Here is a 27,995-nt window from a genome sequence, read left to right as displayed (position 1 = left end):
AACTGCTCAGTCCTAGTTTTAGACTCGATTTACGTCTGGCTTACACAAGGTAGGTTTATTCCTAGTTTAGACCCTAGTAAACCTTCTTTAGACCTGGCTTAGTCTTAGTTTTGTCCTGGTACACCTCCTTTCTCCAGTAGGGAACAAGCCACTTTCAAACGAGCCCGAGCAATTGCTTGCTGGTGGGTTTCAGGTATGCACCAAATCTCCTTTGCTGAGGTAGGCTTCGGCAAACTGCAAAAAAGACAAACCGAATATTTAGATATTAGTAGCTTAGTACAAAAATGGTCAAAAGAAACATACTGAAGATGTTTACCATTAACACTAAAATCCCACAGCTGTTGCCATCCTCCTGCTTCTTGTGTCTGAGTGTTCTGACCTCCAATTTTGTAAAATCTTGCACTCATAAATGCCCTCATTTGAGAGGGGATCAACAAGCCCAATAGTTCTCTGAATGGTTGACAATCTAAAATATATTTATATTAATACATCAAAGAACAAGGTCTGAAGTATCAGCAGTCAAGTGAAATGTTTATTTATGATGCAGTGTGATGCGAAAGGCTATACACCAATAAAATCCAGTGGGCGTCAACATTCAGAGGGCAAATCCACCTTTCCTCTGATAGCAATTTTATCTGAGGTATGCATTTGATAAATTATTTACTTAATTAACAATATGCATAGTTATGCAATGCTATACAGTGTATTACTGGATCAAAAAGTATCAAAATTACCTTTCCATTTGCCTGGAATCTGACATTTACAAGCAGAGTGGATAGTACCATAGCAGTGAGATGATGAACAGAGATCTGTTAAAATAAACTTATATTACTAAAATGTTGTACATAAAGGAATGTAAAGTAACAAAACAAAAAAGCAATGTGGCATCAGCTAGAACCATTCACTTGCCTGCTCTGTCTCAGAAAGAATATGCATATACAGTGAAGCAAATTTCTCGGATAGTCACACGACGGTCCCACATCACCACAGCGTTCACTTTGGAAATGATCCGGTCGTTTCAACATGTTGATGGCCGCCCGGAGCGTGGCTCGCTCTCCACCGTTGTGCGGCCGTCTTTAAACCGGTTGTACTGCTCCTTAATCTGTGTGATTCCCAGGGGATCGTCACCGAAAGCCGTCTGAATAATCCGAATGGCTTCCACCTGGCTGTCGCCCAGTTTCTGGCAAAATTTGATGCAGTCGCGCTGCTCCAGTCGTTCCGCCATTTCCTTGCAAAGAAAAAACGACGCGAGTCTCCACCCATCCTCACACAAAGGCTGCTTACAACCAAATGACGCAACCGACAGGCGTGAAAAAAAAAAATCACACATGCACACGAAGGTTCCAGGTTTGCTCATGCAAGCACATGTGATTCAAATCCATCAGGTTTTTGAAAAAAATAAAAAGGTCGGATACTTTTCTAACAGACCTCGTAATTCTGCTTTAAAGGCAGTGTATACATGCAAATCTTTACTTTTTAAAATTGAAAAGACACTCATTACTATATTTTTTGTTTATGTTAAAGACAAAAGTTACGTGGGTTTTCTTCAGTGCAGTAGCTCAACTCGACGGGTGAGTTTTCTGTTGAGATGAGCTCTCCATCATCTAACAACAATATTCTGCTTTAAAGACAGTGTGTACATGCAAATCTTTACTTTTTAAAAAAAGACACGTATTACTGTATTTTTATGTAAAGACAACACTTACGTGGGTTTTCTTCGGTGGGGCAGCTCAACTCGACGGGTGAGGTGTTAAAGTCCGGTGTCGCATACAGAATGGCCCACTCTAAAAATTGGTCAGCCCTGCCTTCACTGCGCATGCATCTGAGACTGATTCTGAGTCTGACTCTCTACACCCAAAGACATCAAAGGGAATAATGTGATTATTAACCATCAGATGACAAATTAAAATCTCTTAAAATCATTCTAAAGTCAGTTTTAAGCAGAAACAAGGCCGTTTTAGCAGAAACAAGGCGATAATCAGTGAATCGCTACTGACGCTCCGAAATGACACAGGCGCAGCAGCACGTCAGACTCAAGACATGCTGCTGTTGCGCTCTGATCGGGGTCCCCCATCTTTAATTACGAAATAGTGTTGAATTTATGTGGAAATGATTGTTGTATAAAAGCTTCAGATATCCGTTGTTGAGATAGATGATGACTGGAGTGCAGTTTAAAGCAGAAACAAGGTGATAATTTGTGAATCGTTGCCGACGCGCCGAAATGATGCAAGCGCAGCGAAGGCAGGGCAGACCAATTTTTAGGGAGGACCGTTCGGTCAGCGACACCGGGGTAGAGAGAGATGCACATGCGCAGTTGTGCAGTGGAGCTCATCTTGACGGTACACCTGTTCAAACTGTCCTGTTCAAAAACCTGTTCAAACTTTGTCAGTTGATAAAGGACACTATTCTACATAACACTCTCAAATATTAAATAAATTTCCTCTTTTTGACAGAGGTATGAATTTTTGAAAATTTGTTCAGTGTTAAAGAAATGGATTTTTCCAATTTTCCAAGACTTTTGCTGACTTTGACCTTGAAAATTGAATCAGTTCTTGCCTATCAGGATATGAATCTTCAGTGAAAAATTCATAATGATATGAAAAATTGTGGGCTCCAAGCTGTTCACAGACAGACAAACAAACAGGGGCGAAAACATAACCTCAGCGGAGGTAATTATTACCCCTCCATATACTAACGTCTACTCTAAGAACAACTGTAGCCGTTTTACTGTCCCAAATAATGTTTAACCAGTAAGGGTTCAGTCTTATTGAGATCACATGGCTAACTAGAGCAGACGCCTTTTTTCTGTAGCAAAATTCTTTTGCGTTCAGAAAGATCGGAAGTTCGGAGATTCCAACCTCAAGCTCAGGGGAAATGGCTTGAAGGCTCCATGGGGTCAAAAACTCGCGACTTGACAACATCAGCACTGGCTTATCTCTAGTGATGTTAAGCTCGAGTCAATCCACTCGACACAGCATCAAGCTTTTTGTTTGTTTTTTTTTTACTTTTTATTTAGCCGTTTAAAACATTGAACAGAACAATTCTTGACATCTCATTTCCCTTAAAATAAGAGGGTACACTCCATACATATATGATTTAGGGGTATAGTGAATAGAGTCTATACATGGTGCCTAGGGTAAACTTTTCACAATCTAATGGGGAGGTAATATTTTGTTACATTTCTCGTCAAACCTCTACGTATCTCGAGATGCATGTCCATTTTTGTTCAAAGATGTCCATAGATAGCTGGAGATTTGCAGTCAGCCGCTCCATTATGTACACATTTTTCAGTTTCTGTTTCCATTGTTCTATAGTTGGCGGTTTTACCTCTTTCCAATTTACCGTAATCATTTTCTTTGCTATCAGCAAGAGGATCCTCAATATGTATCGCTGATTAGTATTATATAGGTCTCTAGGAATAACTCCCAGTAGGAACAACATAGGTTCTGGGGTAATATTTATTCCTAGAATAGTGTCTATCTCTTTTTTAATGTTGTCCCAATATTCCTTTATTACCGGACAATCCCAAAAAATGTGTGTTGTATCTCCTATATTTCCACAGTTCCTCCAACAGAGTGCTGTGGTAGGTTTCTTTGCAAATGAAGAGGTGATAAGAGGGGTATAAAAATATCTAGTTTTCGCTTTCCAGTCGAATTCCTTCCACAATTGGCCGTTAATTCCCTTATGGCAACCTATACATATATCATTCCATGTGGAATCTTCAATTATTATATTCATTTCCATCTCCCATTTTTCTTTGATATAGTTTGTGTTTTGTAGAGTGTCTGTTTTCAACCTTTTGTATATATTAGATGTGTCTTTTTGTTGGAAAGTGTTTTTCCACAATGCTGATAAAATACTCCTCCATCTCATTTGGGGCTTCACTAATCATTTCCTTTTCTTTGTGGCTTGTAATATAATGCCTAATCTGAAGATATCTATAGAAGTCATTCGACGGAAGGTCAAACTGTTCTCGAAGTTGGGAGAAGGATTTGAGTTCTGTTTTTGTAAAAAGTTGGTTAATTATATGGAGGCCTTTTTCTGCCCATCTTCTAAACCCATTGTCCCACACCGAAGGGGGAAAATCAATATTTCCTACTATAGGCATAGCCCTTGAGATTGACTGAGGCCCCCCAAGCGCTTTTTTAACTGTTGTCCAAATTTGTAAGGTGTATTTTATCCATTCATTCTTTAATTTAATCTTTTTGACTGACTTTGTGTCCATAAAGGGTAGTATTGATAAAGGAACACCCTCAGTTGAATTTTGCTCTGAGTCCATATTGTTTCCTGATAATTTCTAAGCCATGCCACAATTGCATTTATTTGTGCTGCCCAATAGTAGTTTTTAAAATTTGGTAAACTCAGTCCTCCACTATCCTTAGGCAGATGGAGGCATTTCAGTTTTATCCTCGGCCTCTTCCTTTGCCAAATAAATGTTGATATTAGTTTATCTAACATTTTTAAGGTGGAAGCAGGTACTCTTATTGGGAGGGATTGGAACAAAAAAAGAAGTCTGGGCAGTAGGTTCATTTTTATTGTCTCTACCAAATAGACAGGGGAAGCACCTCCCAACGTGTCACAACTTTCTTTAATTGTCTAATTAATTTGTTATAATTGGCCTCAAACAATTGAGTGGAGTTGGGTGTAAGAATAACTCCTAGATATCTGAATCCCTGTTTGGACCAGTGAAAGGAGACACTATCATTCAATTGTGCAGGCCAAGTACCCGAGATCATCATAGCTTCTGATTTAGTCTCATTAATTTTGTATCCCGATACTGACCCGTATTTATGCAAGCATTTTATAAGTGTGGGAATGGAAAGGACAGGGTTTTTTATAAAGAGCAAAATATCATCCGCGAATAAGGCTATTTTGTGGATTGTCCCTCCTTCATCTGCTATCCCTTGGATCTGCGTGTTTTGGCGTATTGCCTCTGCCAGAGGTTCAATACTTAAGGCAAATAAAATGGGAGATAATGAGTGTCCCTGTCTCACACCTCGCTCAATCCTGATGGAGCTAGAGCAATGGCCATTGACTCTTACTTTGGAACGAGGTTCTTTATATAGAAGACTAATCCATGTCACAAATTCCTTTCCAAAACCCATTTCTAACAATGTCTGTCTCAAAAATATCCAGTCAACTCGATCAAATGCTTTCTCCGCATCTAAACCGAGAAGCATCGACGATTGTTTCTCCCTTGCTGCAATTGTTTGCAAATTCAGGGCTCTTCTAATGTTATTTGTTCCATGACGTCCTGGTATGAACCCCGTTTGTTCTGGGTGTATTAATTTCTTAATATTTTTTTGAATTCTGGTAACTAATATAGAGGTCAGGATTTTATAATCCACACACAAAAGGCTTATTGGGCGGTAACTAGCACACTGAAGAGGATCCTTTCCCTCCTTATGTATAACCGTTATCATGGCTTCTGACCACGAATTTGGGGGATTTCCTGATTTCAGTGCGTAATTGTATACTTTACATAATACAGGAGTGAGTTCATTCATAAATATTTTATAATATTCACCTGAGAAACCATCTGTTCCTGGTGATTTATTATTTTTCAGTTTAGTAATAGATTCTTTAATTTCATTTTCTGTAATAGGTTTTATTAATAGTTCTGCTTCCTCACTTGTTAGTTTATTCAATTTAAGTGGCTTTAAGAATTCTACGCTCTCCTGTCTCCTAGATTCTGATTCATCTGTCCTATATAATTGTTTGTAATATGTTGCAAAGGAGTCTGATATTTTAATTGGGTCGGTTTCTATCTGGTTAGTTTCTGGGTTCCTTATCTTAGGGACTGCGCGGTTAGATTGGGTTTTTCTAAGTTGGAAGGCCAGTAGCCTACTGGCCTTATTACCCATTTCATAGTATTTTCTGTTGGTGTATCTAAGAGCTCCCTCTGACTTATATGTCAAAAGTTCATCTAATTGTTGTCTAACCTTTTTTATTTTGTTTTGGGTGTCTTTATTTCCATATTGTTTGTGTTCCCCTGTTAATTTTTTTATTTCTGCTTCCAATCCTTGTTGTTTTACATGCCTTTGCTTCTTTATTCTAGATCCTATAGATATAATCTTCCCTCTAATTGTGGCTTTACTGGCGTCCCATACAACTGAGGGTGAAACACTACCATCATCATTAATAGCAAAGTATTCAGTCAGAGCTTTTTGTATTTCTTGTCTAATATTTGAGTCCATTAATAATGAAACATTAAGTCTCCAGTGTTTAAAGTAGTTTTCTGCTCCCAGGTTAATTTTCATGGTCACAGGGCCATGATCCGAAATAGTTATTGGTTCAATTGTACACTCTTTTACCCTGTGGAATTTGGTTTTTGATAAGCAGAAGTCTATCCTCGAATAGCTTCCGTGTGCTTGAGACATAAACGTAAAGTCTCTCTCATTAGGGTGAAGTTGGCGCCAAATATCTACGAGGCCCAGTTCTTTCATCATGTCCGTCAGCCCCTTAGCCATTTTGGATTGAGATAATCTTATTGTAGGTAGCCTATCTAGCTTTGAATTTAGAGTGCAGTTAAAATCACCCCCTATCAGTATGATCCCCTCGCTTTTCTCCGCTAATGTGGACAGTCTTCATTTGGGGCGTACACATTTATAGTTATTTTCTTTCCTGCAATCGTGCCTATCACCATCACATACCTTCCTTCCTCATCTTGAAAGAGTTTCTCATTATTATAGTACACAGATTTGTGAAACAATATGGCAACCCCTCTCTTCTTTGCTCTCTCGCATGATGAGCTGTAAACCTGATCTACCCATTCTCTCTTCAATTTTAAATGCTCCACCGTTGATAGGTGTGTTTCCTGTATCAGAGCAACAGAGCAATGTAGTTTCTTTAATTGTCCCAGAATTTTTTTCCTCTTGATCTGGTTGTTGATTCCTCTTATAACTTATGAAATTCAACTCAGTCATAGTCCCCATAGAGTCTCACCATATAATTCTCTACCTGTTCACCCTTAAACATCATATTGAAGTTAACCCCCAACCAAGTGATATCAGTTATGTATGTCAAGAGAACCAAAACACAAAGAACATAAGAAAAAGAAAAAAAATGCTTCCACTACATCAATCTGACATATCAGCTGAGCTATGACCATGTCAGATCCCCGTTGGTATTGGGGCAGAGAGGTGTGACCTACCTTCTCTGTGGAAAAAAGTACATACAATGCAAATGTGACCAATGTTACACTAAACTGTAAGAGAGGTCTAGCAGAGTGTATACCACTCATAGGGTCAGCGTATCCGCCTTGGACCATCTATCATATATCCTTGTTTTGTGACAACAAAATATACTCAAATCATAGAACATAGTGACGCTTATTGTTTTCCTTTAAGTCCGTTAGATGTATCTACTATAAGTCCAGAAACCTTATCTCTATGCTAGTTAGAATATGCTTATTGTCCACCTTAATGGTAGGGACATCTTTCTACTCATCACTAACTGAAGAAAATAAGAACAACCCCAGGTTTCTTTTCAGCACTGTAGCCAGGCTGACAAAGAGTCAGAGCTCTATTGAGCTGAGTATTCCATTGACTTTAACTAGTAATGACTTCATGACTTTCTTTGCTAACAAAATTTTAACTATTAGAGAAAAAATTACTCATAACCATCCCAAAGACGTATCGTTAACTTTGGCTGCTTTCAGTGATGCCGGTATTTGGTTAGACTCTTTCTCTCCGATTGTTCTGTCTGAGTTATTTTCATTAGTTACTTCATCCAAACCATCAACATGTTTATTAGACCCCATTCCTACCAGGCTGCTCAAGGAAGCCCTACCATTATTTAATGCTTCGATCTTAAATATGATCAATCTATCTTTGTTAGTTGGCTATGTACCACAGGCTTTTAAGGTGGCAGTAATTAAACCATTACTTAAAAAGCCATCACTTGACCCAGCTATCTTAGCTAATTATAGGCCAATCTCCAACCTTACTTTTCTCTCAAAAATTCTTGAAAGGGTAGTTGTAAAACAGCTAACTGATCATCTGCAGAGGAATGGTCTATTTGAAGAGTTTCAGTCAGGTTTTAGAATTCATCATAGTACAGAAACAGCATTAGTGAAGGTTACAAATGATCTTCTTATGGCCTCGGACAGTGGACTCATCTCTGTGCTTGTTCTGTTAGACCTCAGTGCTGCTTTTGATACTGTTGACCATAAAATTTTATTACAGAGATTAGAGCATGCCATAGGTATTAAAGGCACTGCGCTGCGGTGGTTTGAATCATATTTGTCTAATAGATTACAATTTGTTCATGTAAATGGGGAATTTTCTTCACAGACTAAAGTTAATTATGGAGTTCCACAAGGTTCTGTGCTAGGACCAATTTTATTCACTTTATACATGCTTCCCTTAGGCAGTATTATTAGACGGTATTGCTTAAATTTTCATTGTTACGCAGATGATACCCAGCTTTATCTATCCATGAAGCCAGAGGACACACACCAATTAGCTAAACTGCAGGATTGTCTTACAGACATAAAGACATGGATGACCTCTAATTTCCTGCTTTTAAACTCAGATAAAACTGAAGTTATTGTACTTGGCCCCACAAATCTTACAAACATGGTGTCTAACCAGATCCTTACTCTGGATGGCATTACCCTGACCTCTAGTAATACTGTGAGAAATCTTGGAGTCATTTTTGATCAGGATATGTCATTCAAAGTGCATATTAAACAAATATGTAGGACTGCTTTTTTGCATTTACGCAATATCTCTAAAATCAGAAAGGTCTTGTCTCAGAGTGATGCTGAAAAACTAATTCATGCATTTATTTCCTCTAGGCTGGACTATTGTAATTCATTATTATCAGGTTGTCCTAAAAGTTCCCTAAAAAGCCTTCAGTTAATTCAAAATGCTGCAGCTAGAGTACTGACGGGGACTAGAAGGAGAGAGCATATCTCACCCATATTGGCCTCTCTTCATTGGCTTCCTGTTAATTCTAGAATAGAATTTAAAATTCTTCTTCTTACTTATAAGGTTTTGAATAATCAGGTCCCATCTTATCTTAGGGACCTCGTAGTACCATATCACCCCAATAGAGCGCTTCGCTCTCAGACTGCAGGCTTACTTGTAGTTCCTAGGGTTTGTAAGAGTAGAATGGGAGGCAGAGCCTTCAGCTTTCAGGCTCCTCTCCTGTGGAACCAGCTCCCAATTCAGATCAGGGAGACAGACACCCTCTCTACTTTTAAGATTAGGCTTAAAACTTTCCTTTTTGCTAAAGCTTATAGTTAGGGCTGGATCAGGTGACCCTGAACCATCCCTTAGATATGCTGCTATAGACGTAGACTGCTGGGGGGTCCCATGATGCACTGTTTCTTTCTCTTTTTGCTCTGTATGCACCACTCTGCATTTAATCATTAGTGATCGATCTCTGCTCCCCTCCACAGCATGTCTTTTTCCTGGTTCTCTCCCTCAGCCCCAACCAGTCCCAGCAGAAGACTGCCCCTCCCTGAGCCTGGTTCTGCTGGAGGTTTCTTCCTGTTAAAAGGGAGTTTTTCCTTCCCACTGTAGCCAAGTGCTTGCTCACAGGGGGTCGTTTTGACCGTTGGGGTTTTACATAATTATTGTATGGCCTTGCCTTACAATATAAAGCGCCTTGGGGCAACTGTTTGTTGTGATTTGGCGCTATATAAAAAAATTGATTGATTGATTGATTGACTGACCCTTCAGTCTTCTCCTTGCAGAAAGGTTTTGAGATCAGCTGAAAACAAAGGCATCCCTCTCCTTCTCCTTTCTTTGCTCCTCCATCCATCCTTCAGTTCTTCCTCAATGCATTCCTTCTCCTCATTTCGCCCCTCGACCCCCAGCTCCTTCAGCAATGTGGCGGCGCTCATTAGTGATCTGAACGTCTTCTCTCCGGTGCTCAGCTTAATTTTCAGTTGTGCCGGGTACACACACTTTGCCTGGATGTTCTTCTTTTTAAGTTGTTTGATAACTTAAAAGGACCCTCATTCGTTTCTGTTGCAGATCGGGAGAATAGTCCTGGTCGAAGTAAATCCTTTTACCTTGGTAGACCACCTTCCCCTGGCTCCATGCCTGCTTTATAATCGTGTCCTTTACCGCTGCATCCAGGAATCTCACTATTATCGACCTCGGTGGGGCTGTTGGATCCTTGGGTTTGGCCGCCAGGGAGCGGTGTGCCCTTTCGATTTTTATGTCTAAGTTTGGTGGTAGTTTAAGCTCTTTCAGGAGCAAGTCTTTAACAAAGCCAGCTACATCCCCTCCTTCACTATCCTCTGGGATTTGAAAGATCCTGATATTGTTTCTTCTCAATCTGTTTTGGAGGTCATCACACTTTGCTGTAAGCTCAATATCGCGGTGCAGCAAATACCTCAGTGCTCTGTGGTGACGCGTCTCTGTGTCCTCCACTGTGCTAATTCTCTCCTCCAACCTCCCCATTTGTTGTTCGTGTTCAGCCAGTTGGTTTTTTAAATCGGAAATAGATTGTTCCACACGGTTAAGAGACAGTTTAGTTTGACTGTGTCCATCTTGGTTTTCTTTTCGAAGTTTTCTCAGTTCTTCCAGTACCATTGTATCTGGTTGATTTGTGCTGCTACTAGCCGAATTCTTGCTAGTTGGGCTCGGCGGGTTCAGCGTGGGGTCAAGTTTCTCCTGTCTTCTTTGTCCCGCAGAGGAACTCATGTTTTAGTATTCTGTTTCTAACGTTTCAGCGTCGAATTATTATAGTTGTCACCTTTATTTTCTTTTATTTCCGGCGGAGCTCCGTTACTTTGCTACCGCTGCATCCATGACGTCACCGGAAGTCCCAGCATCAAGCTTTTTGAACCAGAAGTGTCAGTGAGCAGCGTTTCGAGCACGCCCCCATCACGTGACCACTGCGACCGAGGCCTCGTTACGTCACACCACGTGTCGAGCTTCGCGGAAGATTCGAATAATCTGGGCGTGTCAATACGACCCGCCAAGTATTTAAATGAGATCTGAATCGCAGCTCAAACTGTGGGTGTTTGAGAGGAGGAGACTGCCGGCGACACTGTTATTGCCAATTACCACGTGAATCAGAGCCAAGGAAGGCATTAGTTTATATTTAGGTCTAGTATAGAGTTTATTTAGTATAGTTAGCTACATACACATAGGATTTAACATAGACAGACACACACCATACACAACAGGCATCCATTCATATACAACATTTATTCACACAGTACATCAACATAGGTTATAGGTTAGACTATATATTATAGATAGATCAGAGACTGAGCTGAGTGACTGAAGAGCTGTGATTTAGTTGAAGTGAAAGGTGTGAGAAAGGTAAGTGTGTGTGTGAGAAAGTAGTGGTGAGGAAGGGACATGGAGGACCCAGTTCCAAAAAGAGCACGATCAATTGCTTAGGAGCACTTTGATCTAATAAGCACCAAAAAGGTCAAGTGCTTGATTTGTGCTCAAGAGTTGAGGTACAGTAACAATACGTGTTCAAGGCTGTGACACCTGAGGTCCAAACATCCCGAGACATCAATGGCTGCTGCTTCCTTCCTGCTGATTCCTGCTCCTGGAGCAGAAATCAGGCCATGTAAGCTATATTTTATTCTTTATCTAAGATTAAAACATACTCAGAAACAAAAATAGCTCAGCATGTCATACTGTATTTCCATTAAAGGCAGACAAGCTGATTTGGATGAGGCACTGGTGGGCCATGTTGTGGAAGATGCATGACCGTTCAAAATAGTGGAGAGCAAAGCCTTCAGGGCTTTACTACAAAGGTTTGACCCAACATATGCCTACCTCCAGAGGAGAAGACCGGCTCAAATACTGGGTGACACGAGTCGCAGTCTATCCCAATTTACAGAGAATGGCAAAAAAAATATTTGTCGATGCCAGCAACATCAGTGCCTTGCGAGCGGGTCTTCTCCAAAGCTGGAGAGGTGGTGATGCAGAAGAGGAGCTGATTTAAGTCCAGCACCGTTGAAATTATTCTTTTTTTTTGAATAAAAATTGTTGGAAGTTGCAAAATCACCGTCTCCTACCAGTTGTAGAAGCACATGCCTTTCTCACTTTTCCCGTCACATTTTTATGCAAATATAGTTTGAGGAATGATGACACAAATCTACATATAGTCTACAATAAAGGCTTTCATAACCATTATGTGTGCATCTGTAGGGACTATTTATTACATTAACAAAGACACAATAATACATATGACTTTTTAATTATTATTTTTCAAGAACAAACCACATCGGTCATGAATTCATGCAAACATTTGTCAGGGCACTCGCTCAAGGTAATTGTCAAAGGAATCCAGCAGATGTAACCCTTCAAACTGTATCAAACGCGTCGAAGCAGTGTGTCGATTTTCAGCCAGTTGTGTTGCAGTGGCTCATTGGTTCATGAGGCTTCGAAATTGCCATCACTACTTGTCTCTAAAAGTAAATTACGGTAAACTACATCGTCACTTGGCTTGCTAATGTTAATCAATATAGTCAAAATACACGATATCATATTACCTGAAGAATCCTTGTAAAGATTTATCCCAAATAACTGGTTAAAAAGAAAGAGAGAAATAAATACCTCCTCCTCCTCCTCCTTCTTCTTCTTTTTCTTCTTCTGTCGAATTTGCCGACACGGTCTTCTTCTTCTATGGGCTTTAACGGCAGCCGGCATCCTTATTATTGCTTTGCTGCCACCTTCTGCATCAGTCCGTTATAGCAGTACTAAATCCTCTCGGTGAGTCCTAGTGTTACCAAGTATTTCAAAAGCCAACACATCCCCTCACACTTGAACCTGTGTCTAAAAGTCTTCCTACAGAAACTTCTTTCAGGCCCAGTCTTCTAAATTCTGAGAGAACCTCTTGAATTCTCTGGAACATTTATTACATGAGAACATGCTCCACTGTCTCTGGCTGTGGACATCCCAAACATAGACCGTCCTGATACTGTTCAAGAAAGTATGACCAATTCTCAGTCTAGAAATAGTGACTTCATCCTTTCTTTTCCACTCTTTTCTTCTATAACTATTTAATGAATCTGTCACTCTACTAGCTATTGAGAAGAAATGCCTACTTTTAGTCTCCTGCTCCCAGCATTTTTGCTATTGTAAGTTAATTTCTCTCCACACAATACACTTGCCCTCTGCTTTGGAAAGACTGATACTGATGTCTATGTTTTCTTTTGTCACATCTTTTTTGGCCAACCTATCCGCCTTCTCATTTGTTGGGATACCTATATGCCCTGAAACCCACATCGATGTTATCTCAGCCTCTTTCCTTGCCACATCCCCAATCTCTAAAAGAATGTCATAAATGAGCTCTTGCCCACTCCTGGATGAACCTGTCCCAAAGCTCTTGATAGCTGATACAGAGTCACTGCACACCAACACTTTACGATGATCTATCTGTGCTGTCCACTGGACTGCCATTAGAATAGCAAATAATTCCACTGTGAAATCTAAAATCAGGAAACCTGGTGTTCTCTTGCGTGACTCAATATTCCATTCTTGGACTATAAAAGCTGCTCCAGTAGTACCTGTTTCTGGATCCTTCGATCTGTCAGTAAAACGTAAACCATGTTCATGAAATGCATTGACTAGGACTCTATTATTATTCAGTGCCTTAAGTTCAAGTAGTGCAAAGACACAAAACACCTGGACAGAAGACTTTGTCAAGCAATGTTAGTTCCATTGTGACTGTCAGCTACTTATTTTATAAACACTACCCAATCTAGATCCCATGGATCCCCACAGGCAACATGCTAGTACTGATTATAAAGTCAAATTATCAGCCATATCAGCATTTTCAGTTCAGAACAAAATTAAAAATTTCATAATTTTGACTTCCTGTGGAGAGTTTTTATTTAATTATTATTATTATTTGTTTTCCCATAGTTGTTTATTTTCACTGAAATGGATTTCCTTTGCTCAAGTTCAGCACAAGTAGATTTGTGTGAGATTATCATTTTGTTTGTTTGTTTTTTAATTAAATCTCGATGCTGAAGAATTTGTAGTGTTGAGAGCTTTACACTGCAGTAACCCACAGTGAATGAATAATTAGTTGCACTCAGCTGTTACTTGATTCCACACAGTGAGTGAAACAAAGACAGGTACTCTTGGGATGAGCTTTACCTCTTGTGTCTGGATGCAGCATCCAAATTTCTAAAACATTTGTGAAATATTCCTCTTGAAACTCTTACAGCAGCATGGATCTTGCAGATATAAGTGGAGCTTTTGGAAAGGAGCCTTTGCTGCAGCCTCTATGGGACAGCTTGAGGCTCCACTACAGAGACTTTTTGAGATCTCCACTCTTCCCCGTTATTCTGACTGTGTCATCCTACTTTGTCTTCTGCCTTCCTTTCCTGGTTTGTGACATCATGGGAGACAGGTGGGTGTGGGTCCAACAATTCAAAATCCAACCCAGCCGACAGCCAACGGCCTCCATGCTGCTGCACTGTGCAGGTGTCACCCTGTACAACCACGTATTCCTTGTGCTCCCAGCGTCAGTGGCCCAGTGGGTGTGGAGGCCTCCTGTGGATCTGCCAGACTGTGCTCCAACCATGATGGAGCTGATCGCCGGAGTGATTGGCAACCTCCTGCTCTTTGACTTCCAATACTTCATCTGGCACTTCCTGCATCACAAGATCCGCTGGCTGTATGTCACCTTCCACGCCATCCATCATCATTACTCGGCTCCCTTCGCTCTGGCCACTCAGTGTCTCGGTGGTTGGGAGCTGCTCACTGTAGGCTTTTGGACAACTCTGAATCCAGTGATCCTGAGGTGCCACCTGCTCACCACATGGATTTTTATGTTGGTGCATGTCTACATTTCAATAGAGGACCACTGTGGCTATGACTTCCCATGGTCCACATCACGTCTGATACCATTTGGGATCTTTGGAGGGCCCAGCAAGCACGATGTGCACCACCAAAAACCTCACACCAACTTTGCACCACACTTCAGCCACTGGGATAAAATATTTGGAACACATTCTGATTTCAGCTTTTCTGCTGCATAGTAAGATATTACATAGTTACTGACTGCTATAGTCAAAACATTTCTTTCTTGTGTGTGTTGTTTTAACATTAAGACGTAAAAAAAAAAAAAAAAAAAAAAAAAAAAAACAAGAGATTATGTAATCAGGATTTTTTTTTTAAATTGAGACATAAACAGCAAAAATTTGACTCTTGCACTATTACAAACCATTCTTAAATATTTTTATAAACAAAAGCCTCTCTTCTTGTACATGCACAAATTAAATTATGTGTGTGTGTGTCTGTGTCCCACTGTCTCTGGATTCTTCACTTTGAAAGTGACCCTGCAGACTTGGTTTAAATTACATTCATTCTTAAATAATACATCATTTGAGCCACTTGTCGTGTTTCATTCCATTCTGTGTCAGTTCAGCTCCTTTAATATCACTTGTGTCTTCAGTTTCAGTCATAAACTGATTTGATTATATATGTCCCTTTGCTTTATTTATTTCATTAGTGCAGATAATGTGGAATAATGTTTTGTGCACAAGTTATAACACTGAATTTGCAAGTTATGCTTTAGTGGGATTTGTAGATTTGTTTTCTCCTTATTTACCCATAAATTACATTAAAACAAAATGTGTTTTACCCAGCTTGCTTTTAATACTTAAAGGTATAGTCTTCTTTGATTTTTCACAAAATTGACAAAATTGACTAGATGTTGAACTCTATTTAATAAAACACCTTTGTTTCTGTGGTATATAAAATTAGAGCTAATTATGTTGCTTTAGGGGGGATTCAATGTTAAATGTAATGAGTTTGCTTTGAGAAAACTTCTACATGACAGTGTGTGCGCAAGATTTGAACTTCATGTTGCATTTGATAAGAACAAGAAATGTGGAATCTCACATTTACAGCAAGAAAAAATACATCAAATATACACACACACACACATACACACTCATCTTCAACCGCTTAGTCCAATTAAGGGTCGCGGGGGGCTGGAGCCTATCCCAGCAGTCACAGAGCGCGAGGCGCGGTACACCCAGGACAGGACGCCAGTCTGTCACAATATATCAAATAATGCTGTAATAAAACTTAACCTCCCCACTGACTTACTTTGCTGCATCTATAATGTTAATACTGACAATTGTCACAGCAGCCCGTGTGAATGTCCAGCAGATATTCAGCAAGACCTCCATGTGAAATTTGTCCCCATTTTAACTGGAATTCTTCCCACTGGGATCTCTGGTGACCTGTGTTTAGTTCTTGTTTCTGTTGCTGTCTTCGTGTTTTCAATTTGTCATTTGTTTCACTTTCAGTGACAACTGAAAGTCTATAATGTTTGTTCATCTCCATGGTGCTAACACAAGCATACGTATGCTACATTCCATTTACCTCGGAAGTCATAACTTGTAACTGGGAATGGTGCCACACCCAAGGTAAGTGCTTTCCATTTTCCACACAGCCTCACAATTGGGAAAATAAGCTGGACACAAGATTTTGGTGTATGGAGTGCTACATAAACAAATAAATAATAAACTGCACAAAACAAGTCTTCTTGGAAGAGAACATATGGGGTAGAAGTTACATTATTGTTTTAATTTAGTGCTAGGTTTGTAGCGCAATGTTAACAGTTGGCGTGTTAGCCAGTAATTGGGCCAACAGTTGATAAACAACACTTTATGTGACATTTGCATAAAAATACTGCACCACATGTCCACAGACAGCAGTACTGTGTTCAGGATTTATTGAACTGGAACTGGGTGAAAAAAAGACAGAAGTGATAAAAAAACAACAACAACAACAAAAAAACAAAACAACAACAAAAAAAAACAAAAACAAATTGGGAACTGGGAAATTCCAACCAGTACAAATATAACACACCAATAGTATAGCGGTGCCATGTGACTCAAACAGCATGCTGGGAAACTGAGTATACCAGTGTGTCATGGTATGTTGTTGGTGTATTTTCATTCATGTGTGTCAAAATCCAAAAAAGGCTGCCAGAAAAGGCAAATTTTAATCATATTAATGATGCAAGATTGTGAATCCTTTATTTTCATTCTAACGAACAAAATTCAAAGTACTGAAGAAAATCAGTTTACTTAAATCTGAACAAAGAATTGGGGGCTACACCTTTTAGATCAAGTATTCTGTTACTGATCACAAATACGTATGATCTCTCCTGATACTAAAATGTAGATAAAAGTGATATCTCACATGAGGGCTTGAAAATTCACAACACGGTTTAATCATTAGCAACAATAACCTTAAGGAAAGAGGTCAGCTGGCGACAAACAAGGCCCACATAATTTAATCAGTCTCTCCAAAATGTCCTTTTTGTCTTCCAATGAAAGTGACAAAATGTCAAACGAGCAGCTACTTTACTTTTTACCAAGATATACCACTAAATACATACTGCTACATCAAGGTTTTGTGGCAAAAACTCACACGTTTTCAGTCTTTTTGCCACACAAGATTCATTACTAGCAGCAGACATATTTGTTTTTAATGTTGGGGTTTCCCCATCTTCAAAACCAGGGGCCTCATTTACATAATGTTCTGTAGATTCACAACAAAAAAGCGTGTGTGTGCATGTGAGTGTGTGTTTGAATCATAGTGAAACTAGACATGTGCACAAGCCTATTTCCCCTCCTATGTTCTGCCATGAATGGATGTCAGCACACCGTCATGCAATCCTTTACATATTAAAATGTTATATGCAGCTCAAGTTATTAAAAAAGGCAATGGGGGAAAAAAATGCACAGAAGAGTCACAATTTCACCAAATGTTAAACTGAGATAGAGAGATGGACAACAAAAAGTGTTGATGGTCTCAGTTCTGCAGTCATGAACAAAAGAAAAGCTATTCAATGGGGAATAAACAATGGAGACTACCAAGTCATTTGTACTCATGGCTGCAACAACTTATATATAACACCTATAATCACCATCAACAACAACAAAATACTGAGTGCATATTCTACATACTTATCTTAAGCTCAGATAAATGAAAAAGGTTGTGTCAGGAAAGAAATCTGGCATAAAGTGTTTCAAATCCAATATATGCAGATAACAAACTGCATTTCTACACAACAGCAGTTGAGGTCTGGGTTAACAATAACCACTAGTAGTACCATGGTGCAGCAGGATAACAGCAGAAACTTCAGGAGTGTTGGGTAAAGGAGAAGAAAAAGAAGGAGATGGAGTGTCTGGAGTAATTAGGTGACATGGGAGAAAATATAGTGGACCCAACAAAGAAAGAGTGGTGATTGGAGGGCACTTGAATGAATGAATGAATGAATGAACGAACTTATTCGGAACACACAGATCCTTCTTCTTCTTTTTCTTTCGGCTGTTCCCGTTAAGGGTCGCCACAGCAGATCAATTGTTTCCATCTCACCCTGTCCTCTGTATCTTCCTCTGTCACACCAACCACCTGCATGTCCTCCCTCAGCACATCCATAAACCTCCTCTTTGGCCTCCTTCTCCTCCTGCCTGGTGGCTCCATCCTCAGCATCTTTCTCCCTATATACCCTGGATCCCTCCTCTGCACATGTCCAAACCATCTCAATCTCACCTCTCTGACGTTGTCTCCAAACCGTCCCACCTGAGCTGTCCCTCTGATATGTTCATTCCTCATCTTGTCCATTCTCGACACTCCCAAAGAGAATCTCAACATCTTCAGCTCTGCCACCTCCAGCTCTGCCTCCTGTCTTTTTGTTAGTGCCACCGCCTCTAAGCCGTACAACACAGCTGGTCTTACTCCTGTCTTGTAGACTTTCCCCTTCACTCTTGCTGATATTCTTCGGTGACAAATCACTCCTGCCACCTTTCTCCACCCACTCTACCCTGCCTGCACTCTCTTCTTCACCTCTCTACCACACTCTCCATTACTTTGAACAGTTGACCCCAAATATTTAAACTCATCTACTTTCACCACTTCTACTCCTTGTAACCGCACTATTTCACTGGGCTCCCTTTCATTCACACACATGTACTCAGTCTTTTCATACTGACTTTCATTCCACTGCTCTCCAGAGCATATCTCCACCTCTCCAGACTAGACTCAACTTGCCCTCTACTCTCACTACAGATCACAATGTCATGTGCAAACATCATAGTCCATGGGGACTCCTATCTGATCTCATCTGTCAACCTGTCCATCACCACTGAGAACAAGAAAGGACTAAAACAACAAAAAACATACAAAGAAAAAAAAAAATCCAACAATGCACCCATGCGCCCAAAAGGGTGTAAGGAAGAAGGAAAAGCTTGTAAACGCCTACCCCTTTAATCAAAAATAAAAATTATACACATGTATATAAAATTATACATATACTCATGATAACTAATACAAAGTATAAATTGATCCCTGAACTAAAATTTCAAAAGCACAAACATGTAAGCAGCAGTACACAAAAAAAAAAAAAAAATCAATAAACCTAATTCAACATACTATAGCAAGCAATCAAATAGTTTTTGTAGACCCTTTTAAAGCCAACCAAAGTACCAAGTGATTTTATGTTATCTAGGCAATTATTTCAAGTGTTAACACCTTTAACAGAAACACAATTACTTTTTACGGTAGTTCGAATCTTTGATTTCTGAAATAATAATGTTCTTTGTGAATTATAACTGGAGTCCCTCATTTTAAACAGGTCTTGGACATGTTGTGGTAGTAGTTTGTTTTGTACCTTGAACATAATTTGTATTATGATATATCAATCAAATCCCAAAATTTCAAAACATGCAAACGGACAAACAATGGATTTGTTGGCTCACGATATGGTTTCTTACTAATAATTGTTATAGCTTTCTTTTGAAGCAAAAATATAGGATTTGTATTAGTTTTGTAGGTGGTTCCCCAAACTTCAATATAGTAGGTCATGTATGGAACAAGTAATGAATGATATTAGGTAACTAATGAGTGTTGGGGGTGTGTGAAGTCTTGTGCTTTATACAAAATGGCAATGATCTCTGACATTTTAGATTTAACATATGTGTTTCCCAATTTAGATTATCGTCAATAAAGACCCCTAGAAATTTATTTTCATTTATGAGTTTAATTTCAACATCAACAGCGTGTACTTGTAAAGTTCTACCTAAATCCTTCAATGGATATAGTGAACAAACAGAGGGATGGGTAGATATGGTATCAAGGAATGTGGAAGGGCAGATGATGATGGATTTTGCAACATGTTTTGAAATGGCTGTAGTGAATACTTACTGTAAGAAGGAGGAGTACAGTGTAACATAAGAGTGGAGGAAGGTGCACACAGGTTTACTATGTTCTATGCAGGAGAGACTAAAGTGGTGTCAAGGAAAACTGTAGCTCAACATGATTAGATGCCAGTTTGTAGGATGATGCTGAAGTTGTCAAAGAGAAAGAGAGTGAGGGCTGGACTTTCTCCCTATATATAAGGATCAGATTATGGAAGTTGAAGGAGAAAGACTACTGTGTGCAACTCAGGGAGGAGGTCAGACAGATGCTGTGTGGTAGTGTAGAGATGCAGGATGACTGAACAACTACAACAGAAGTAGTGAGAGAGACAGCTGGAAAGGTACTGGATGTGACATCTGGACAGAGAAAGGATGAAAAGGACATATTGTGGTGGAATGAGGATGTACACAAAAGTATAAGGAGGAACAGATTGGCCCAAAGAACTGGGATACTTGAAGAGATGAAGAAATGGGACAGGAATACAAGAACATGCAGCATAAGGTAAATATAGACGTGACCATGAATATTAATGAAGCAGAAAAGGACTTATACAGTAGCAATTGCCAGAGAGAAGGATTGAGCTGGAAAAGATGTGCAGCAGGTTCAGTTGATAAAAGATACAGTGAGAAATGTACTGAAAAGCAAGGATAGTGGGTTGAGAAGGTGGAGGGAGTAATTTGAGGAGCTGTTGAATGGAGAAAATGAAAGCGATAGATGATGGGTGATGTGGGTAATGATAAGTAGTTCAACTTCAGTGCTTTATGATGTCCCTAAAGGGCAAATAATGTGCAGCCAATACTTTAAATACACACATAGTACATCCATTAAATTTGAAAACCTCTTAAAACAAATTAAACTTAGATTAAACTGAGTAATTAAAACAGATCATTTAAAAGCACATCATAATTAATTAATCTGATTTAAAAGGATGATTATAGCTGGGGTTAAAGACTTCCTAAAACTTTTTCTTCTGCATCTTGGCATTCTGTGTCTTTTGTCAGAAGGAATTGTCTGAAACTCTCTGAATGGCTGAGTGGATGGCTTGAACCTGCCAAAATTTTTCTAACGATCTTCAAAGACCTGATGAGATCACTCATCATTTACAACCTATGTAAATTATATTCAATAGGACAGTATATGGAGCTCTATGGTGGTCAATAGAAGCCACAAACATTTCCACAGACAATTTTTTCTTTTTAAATTGCAATTTAAAAAGAAAACAGGATACAAGTACAACCTACAGCACATATAACATTTGATAACATATCTGTTGCAAATTCAGAGAGCACATCACAAAAGAGAAATGACTTGAAATCCTCCACAACACAACAGAAGTTTCCATCTGGAGGATTTGATAACAATATATAGTAATAATTACCTCACTTCTACAGTTCAAAGCACTACAAATGAAATAAAAAATGCAAAAATCTCACCATCTTGTTGTGTGGGCCGCCAGAAGAGGAGGTACTGCTGGCCCACCACCAGAGGGCGCCCTGCCTGAAGTGCGGGCTTCAGGCACGAGAGGGCGCTGCCGCCATGGACACAGCCGGGGGTGACAGCTGTCACTCATTACTACCTCTTGACAGCTGTCACCCATCTACTCAACATCATCTCACTCCATAAAGACCAGACGTCATCTCCACCTCGTTGCCGAGATATCATACTTCATAGGAGGTACTACTCTCAGCCTTTTTTTGAGATTTATAAATCTGTGATTGTGAGTGTTTGCAGGAGAACCGGTCCTTTTGGTGGAGGCTGTGCATGACGGCGCTCCTTTTCCTCTGAGACCACTGCAACGTGTTGAGTGAGAGGTGGAGGTGGCATTCCCACCGTTGTTGTTACTGGGTGTACACACACACACACTTGACTGTCTTTGTTCTCGCCAGCAGTACCAGATCCGACAGTCGGGGACGGTGATCACCTGGGAATTCGGGACTTGGCGGCTCCAGTATTCACCAGGTTCTGGGGCGGCGGAAATCGTGTGGTTCCGGCTCTTCTCAGGACAGACGTCTTCTATCCTCGAGCCTGCCCACACGTCACCTCTGTGTATTGACTGTTATGATATTCTGTGATTGTCTGTATGTTCGTTGTGCACATTCACAACATTAAATTGTTATATTTTGGCTCATCTATTGACCGTTCATTTGCGCCCCCTGTTGTGGGTCCGTGTCACTACACTTTCCCAACACATCTTAAGAGTAAAATCATCAATTTACTAAATAAACAAACTTAGCTCTGGTGACCACGTAGTGATAAAAAGACAAGTGTTGCAATTAAATAGTGCTGTGAGTTAAGCTGTGTTTACACATAACGACAGCACGAATGCCATGAAGTATACATTCTTGGCCGCTGATCGCGAATGTGATGATCTGAGGCAGAGGTGTAAGGTGTCCTCAGGAACTGCTGCAACCTGTTACCACGCATTACGATTAATGGCACATGTTGCTGGAGAAATTATCAGGAACCATTACGCACAGTCAAGAATGTTCTGCATTGTTGCACGCGTAACAGAGTATCGTTAAGTTCTGTCACGTTGTGAATGGGGCGAATTGTCTCCACACACACCCATATTCATCCATCAGCTGTTGAACAATTCAGATCACTCCAGTTTGCTCCTCAAAATCCAAAGCAGAAGAACTTTGTGATTGCATGCTTAGTTGGGCTTTGTGCCATGGAGTGGCACAGAGAGGAGGAGGAGACAGAGAGAGCCAGATGTGTGGCTGCACGCGGCTCTCATTTCGCGTGTTTTCGCAAACATCGGGCACATGGAACACCTGCAGACCCCACTGAGCAGCATTGAAACGAGACTTTTAGTCGACTTGGCACCACTGTCCTTCTTCAGCATACTGCAGCAATGAAACTGAATGCGGTGTAGCAGGGTTTAATTGTGCGCACGTCAGAGAAGAATGCTGTCACTCTATTAAGGATCATCACTAATCAAGACGGATCAACATGCTCAGTTGCAACCTCCACAACATGAGACGAAATGAGGGTGGTGCGTGACATTCATGGAAGATTTTTTGACAGCCAAAAGCATGCTCCACGAAAACCACAAATATCACGCACCAACATACACTATTAAGAAACCTATTCAGATGCGTTAAGTCACGTTAAGAATGTCAGGAATGTGCCAAGAATGACGCAAATATGACATTCTTACGCATCTTGTCTATGTGTAAATGCAGCATTACATGTTTGCATTCTGTGTGTTCAAGCATTTGTTTTTCACTTTGCAAGATCATTTTTTTAAGTAACTACATGTAGAATTGATGCAGTTGGGGTTGTTTTCTTTTATGCATTTCTGCATTTGCTAGTGTTGTCTTAATGTGGCAGTGTTCTGGCCCTTATCGGCCACTGTGGAGATCCTTAACATAGTGACATTTGTCACCCAAGGCCACATCTCTGGTCTTCAGAATGAAGTCCACCCAGAAACACCAGCAGTAAGTGCAAAGCAATTTGATAAATTCTATTTAACGCATTCATGTCAATAACTACCCTTAGGCCCACATGTATTTGGACACAGACAAAAGTACATATCTTTGCTGTCCATTATTAAGCGTAATCACATCCAAACTGGGTGAGCAGTACAAAGTACAGCACTTTATGTGGGTGGTACCAAATTTATAAGCAGCTTAAAGCAGGGAGCTCCTTTTAATCAGCAGATATAAAAATCCAGATTCACATTATTTGGAGTTCAGGTAAATCAGCCATTAAGAAATGGGAAGAGTACAAAATGGGATTTTTTTTTTTCTGCTGAGAAGAGCCCATCCTCAAACTTTTAAGTGTGTGCATGATGGAAATTACTAGATAACTAATGACTAGTTATATCAGAGGTCTCAAACTGATTCCAGAAAGGGCCAAGAGGGTGCAGGTTTTCTTTGCAACCATCCACTCCACCAGGTGATTTCACTGATTACCTGATTCCATCTGCCATCACTGAGTCCATCATCTCCTCCTCCATCACCATCTGGTACGCTGCTGCCACTGCTGAGGACAGGAGCAGACTGCAGCATATCATCCACTCAGCAGAGAAGGTGATCGACTGCAATCTGCCATCCCTTCAAAGCCTGTACACCTCCAGGGCCCTGAGGCAAGCAAGGAAGATAGTGGCCGATCCCTCTCACCCAAGACACAAACTTTTTGTTACCCTCCCCTCTGGCAGACAGCTGAGGTCCATCAGGACTGAAACCTCAAGACACAAAAACAGCTTCTTCCATCCACAACTAGACTTATAAATAATGCCAGAGACTCCCATTTACCCTGCCCCCCCACTCCCACAAAGTGCAGACTGATCATCACTGTACTGTTCATCTGTATGCCTGCACAGACCCATTCCACCATATCTATTTAACAGTAAATTTAGCTGTTCCCATTTGTCTAGTTGACTCCTCTGCTTCTTACAGAAGTATTTTTTACTTTTCTTTCGATTGTCGTTTATACACCAATGACACCAGGTCAAATTCCTTGTATGTGAGAGTTATTTGGCAATAAATTAAATTCTGATTCTGCTCAAAGTGATGTTAATGGAGTGGGTGGTTGCAAAGAAAACCTGCACCCTCTTTGACCCTTTCTGGAATCAGTTTGAGACCTCTGATTTATATACAGTGCATCCAGAAAGTATTTACAGCGATTCACTGTTTCCACATTTTGTTATGTTATAGCCTTATTCCACAATGGAGAAAATTCTTTTTTCCCCTCAGAATTAAACTCACAACACCCTATAATGACAACATGAAAAAAGTTTGTTTTTTGTATTTTTTCAAATTTATTAAAAATAAAAATCTAAGAAATCACATGTATGTAAGTATTCACATCCTTTGCTCAATATTTTGTTGATGTACCTTTGGCAGCAATTACAACCTCAAGTGTTCTTGAATATGATGCCACAAGCTTGGTACGCCTATTTTTGGGTAGTTTTGCCCATTCCTTTTTGCAGCACCTCTCAAGCTCCATCAGGTTGGATGGGGAACGTCGGTGCACAGCCATTTTCAGATCTCTCCAGAGATATTCAATCGGATTCAGGTCTGGGCTCTGGCTGGGCCACTCAAGGACATTCACAGTTGTCCTGAAGCCACTCCTTTGATATCTTGACTGTGTGCTTAGGGTCACTGTGATGTGGAAAGATGAACTGTCGCCCCAGTCTGAGGTCAAGAATGCTCTGGAGCAGGTTTTCATCCAGGATGTCTCTGTACATTGCTGCATTCATTTTTCCCTCAATCCTGACTAGTCTCCCAGTTCTTGCCGCTGAAAAACATCCTCACAGCATGATGCTGCCACCACCATGCTTCACTGTAGGGATAGTGCCTGGTTTCCTCCAAACATGGCACCTGGCATTAACAACAGAAAGTTCAATCCTTGCCTCATCAGACCAGAGAATTTTATCTCATGGTCTGCGAGTCCTTCAGGTGCCTTTTGGCCGACTCCAGGTGGGCTGCCATTTCCCCTTTTACTAGGGAGTGGCTTCCATCTGGCCACTTTGCCATACAGGCCTGATTGGTGGATTGCTGCAGAGATGGTTGTCCTTCTGGAAGGATCTCCTCTCTCCACAGAGGAATGCTGGAGCTCTGACAGAGTGATCATTGGGATCTTGGTCACCTCCCTGACTAAGACTCTTCTCCAATCACTCAGTTTAGACGGACAGCCAGCTCTAAGAAGAGTGCTGGTGGATCTGAACGTCTTCCATTTATGGATGATGGCGGCCACTGTGCTCATTGGGACCTTCAAAACAGCAGAAATGTTTCTGTATCCTTCCCCAGATTTGTGCCTTGAGACAATCGTGTCTCAGAGGTCTACAGACAATTCCTTTGACTTCATGTTTGGTTTGTGCTCTGACATGCACTGTCAACTATGGCACCTTATATGTAGACAGGTGTGTGTCTTTCCAAATCATGTCCAATCAACTGAATTTACCACAAGTGGACTCCAGTTAAGCTGTAGAAACATTTTCAAGGATCATCAGTGGAAACAGGATGCCCCTCAGCAAAATTTTGAGCTTCTTGGCAAAGGCTGTGAATACTTATGTACATGGGATTTCTTATTTCTTTTTATTTGTAATAAATTTGCAAAACTCTAAAATAATAATAATAATAATAATAATAATAATAATAAAAGCTTTTTTCATTTTGTCATTGTGGGGTATTGTATGTAGAATTTTGAGGAAAAAAAATAATTTTATTCATTTTGTAATAAGGCTGTAACATAACAAAATGTGGAAAAAGTGAAGCACTGTCAATACTTTCTGGATGTACTGTAGGACTTTACCAGGAATCAACGGACAAAAATAAATGTTAAGAATAAAACATAAATACCAGTAATAAAAAATACATGAAAACAATGTACAAATCACAAATAAAAGAGTTGATGGTTCAGAAAAAAAACTCTGACTTATACTCTGGTGTAACTTATACATACAACTTTTTCCTCTTCAAGAAACTTTTTTATCAGGAAAATACAGTGCATATTTCATGAAGAAGCATGATGGCATCCAGAAAGTTCCACATGCAGTGTGACTGTCATTAATGCCATTCCTTAGTAAGATAAGAGCCAGGAACAAATCCCGTAAGACCATTCTTCTGCACCGTCCACCAGCCATCCACACCTTGTTCGACAACGACCACAACATCTCCAGCAGACACAGACAGCTCTTCATCAACCTAAATGCGGACAGAAACAATATTCTTTACAAAAAGAGCATTTAAATGTACCACAGCAGTCTTAAATATAAGAACTTGACCTGAGCCACATAGTCGTAGGCAACCGTGTACTCCTCACAGTTCTCCTGGGATCCACGATGTACAGAAACGGAGGCGTATAGTCCATCTGACGGGTCTACTGGGGAGTTTTAGAGGAGTTGAGCAATTTGTAACATGCTAATGATACATGACAAGAGTTGAATGTGATTTAATGGTGAAAAGATTACAAAGTGAAGAGGGTAATTCATAGATCTAGGTCTCGTGTCAACACTACAAGAACCAAATGGTTTTCACAATAGTACTTGTACATTAAATGTTACTTTAAGCAGTATTTGTACTTTACCAGTCGATTGCTCAGTTGGTTCATTGATGCTTAACTTGGAATCATATGAACTGTTCCCCTGCAGCATGTTGGAAAACCTACAAATTGGAAGCAGTATTTAGTACATATCTTGTTATTTTTAATTTATCACATACATGCTTTTTTTGTATTGCTTACTGTGTACTGTGTACATTGTAATTGTGAATTAAAAATAAAATAAAATAAGATTATCTTACTTCTTCATCATTCCGCTCATAATCCCAGCGCCAACATTTCTGTCCCCTACAGCATCACTGTCAAAGTATTTCTGGTATTCAATTGGAGCTGCAAGATTAGGAAAATACACTTTAAAAAAAACTGGAATAAATCTACTCTGCGCAGCTTTTCTTATCACATACAAGGCAACCAGTCTGCTGCATGTTTTGTTTTATTTAAATTTAAAATTCAAACTATTCAAATTCAAATCAGAAATGTTGTGGAGTTGGCACATACCTGGGGGAGTTGAGCCAGTGGCATGCGTATTAATGAATAAGTTGTTGTCTGTAATGATGTCACAATTTTCCAAAGTTGTTCGTACTTCCTCGTAACACTAAAAGAGTATTTTGTGCATAATTACTATAGACATACTGTACATTTAAAAGAATGGCTGAAGGTGTGCAAAGGTTTTCAATGTGCCTAAAAGTTTTATAAAATAATGAAAATAGCTAAATATGAAATATTTTGAAACAAATATGTAAATGTGTACATGTATGTTAGGACATTTAGAGGTCACCTGCAATTAAAAGAAAATTTGTTTTTTACAATCATTTTATTGTTGTTTAA

At 39.9% G+C, this 27,995-nt stretch overlaps 2 protein-coding genes across 4 annotated transcripts in view; one reads left to right on the top strand and one right to left on the bottom strand.

The window, feature by feature from the left end:
* The first annotated feature begins 14,040 nt into the window (after nt 1–14,040).
* Nucleotides 14,041–15,017, top strand: LOC117515785 (cholesterol 25-hydroxylase-like protein 1, member 2). Its single transcript, XM_034176510.1, has one exon. It carries the CDS (start codon nt 14,165–14,167, stop codon nt 14,975–14,977), a length of 813 nt encoding a protein of 270 aa, XP_034032401.1. The 5' UTR covers nt 14,041–14,164; the 3' UTR covers nt 14,978–15,017.
* Nucleotides 15,018–26,311: 11,294 nt separating this feature from the next.
* pstpip1a (proline-serine-threonine phosphatase interacting protein 1a) overlaps nt 26,312–27,995 on the bottom strand; it is a 46,748-nt gene continuing 45,064 nt past the window's right edge. The window contains exons 11-15 of one of the 3 annotated variants that reach the window (XM_034176509.1): nt 27,666–27,762; nt 27,410–27,497; nt 27,195–27,271; nt 26,893–26,990; nt 26,312–26,812 (exon numbers count right to left, since the gene is read on the bottom strand). In XM_034176509.1, the coding sequence (XP_034032400.1) occupies nt 26,675–26,812; nt 26,893–26,990; nt 27,195–27,271; nt 27,410–27,497; nt 27,666–27,762 (498 nt within the window). In that variant the 3' untranslated portion in view covers nt 26,312–26,674. The remainder of the gene's footprint in view (nt 26,813–26,892; nt 26,991–27,194; nt 27,272–27,409; nt 27,498–27,665; nt 27,763–27,995) is intronic. The other 2 variants (XM_034176507.1, XM_034176508.1) reach the window with 2 other exon arrangements.

The sequence above is a fragment of the Thalassophryne amazonica genome, chromosome 8 (genome assembly GCF_902500255.1).
Source record: "Thalassophryne amazonica chromosome 8, fThaAma1.1, whole genome shotgun sequence".
Taxonomy (NCBI): domain Eukaryota; kingdom Metazoa; phylum Chordata; class Actinopteri; order Batrachoidiformes; family Batrachoididae; genus Thalassophryne; species Thalassophryne amazonica.
This window is presented reverse-complemented; position numbering and strand designations above follow the sequence as displayed.

Excerpts from the sequence above, each read along its gene's own strand:
- LOC117515785 (XM_034176510.1), top strand. The coding sequence starts at position 14,165 with ATGGATCTTGCAGATATAAGTGGAGCTTTTGGAAAGGAGCCTTTGCTG.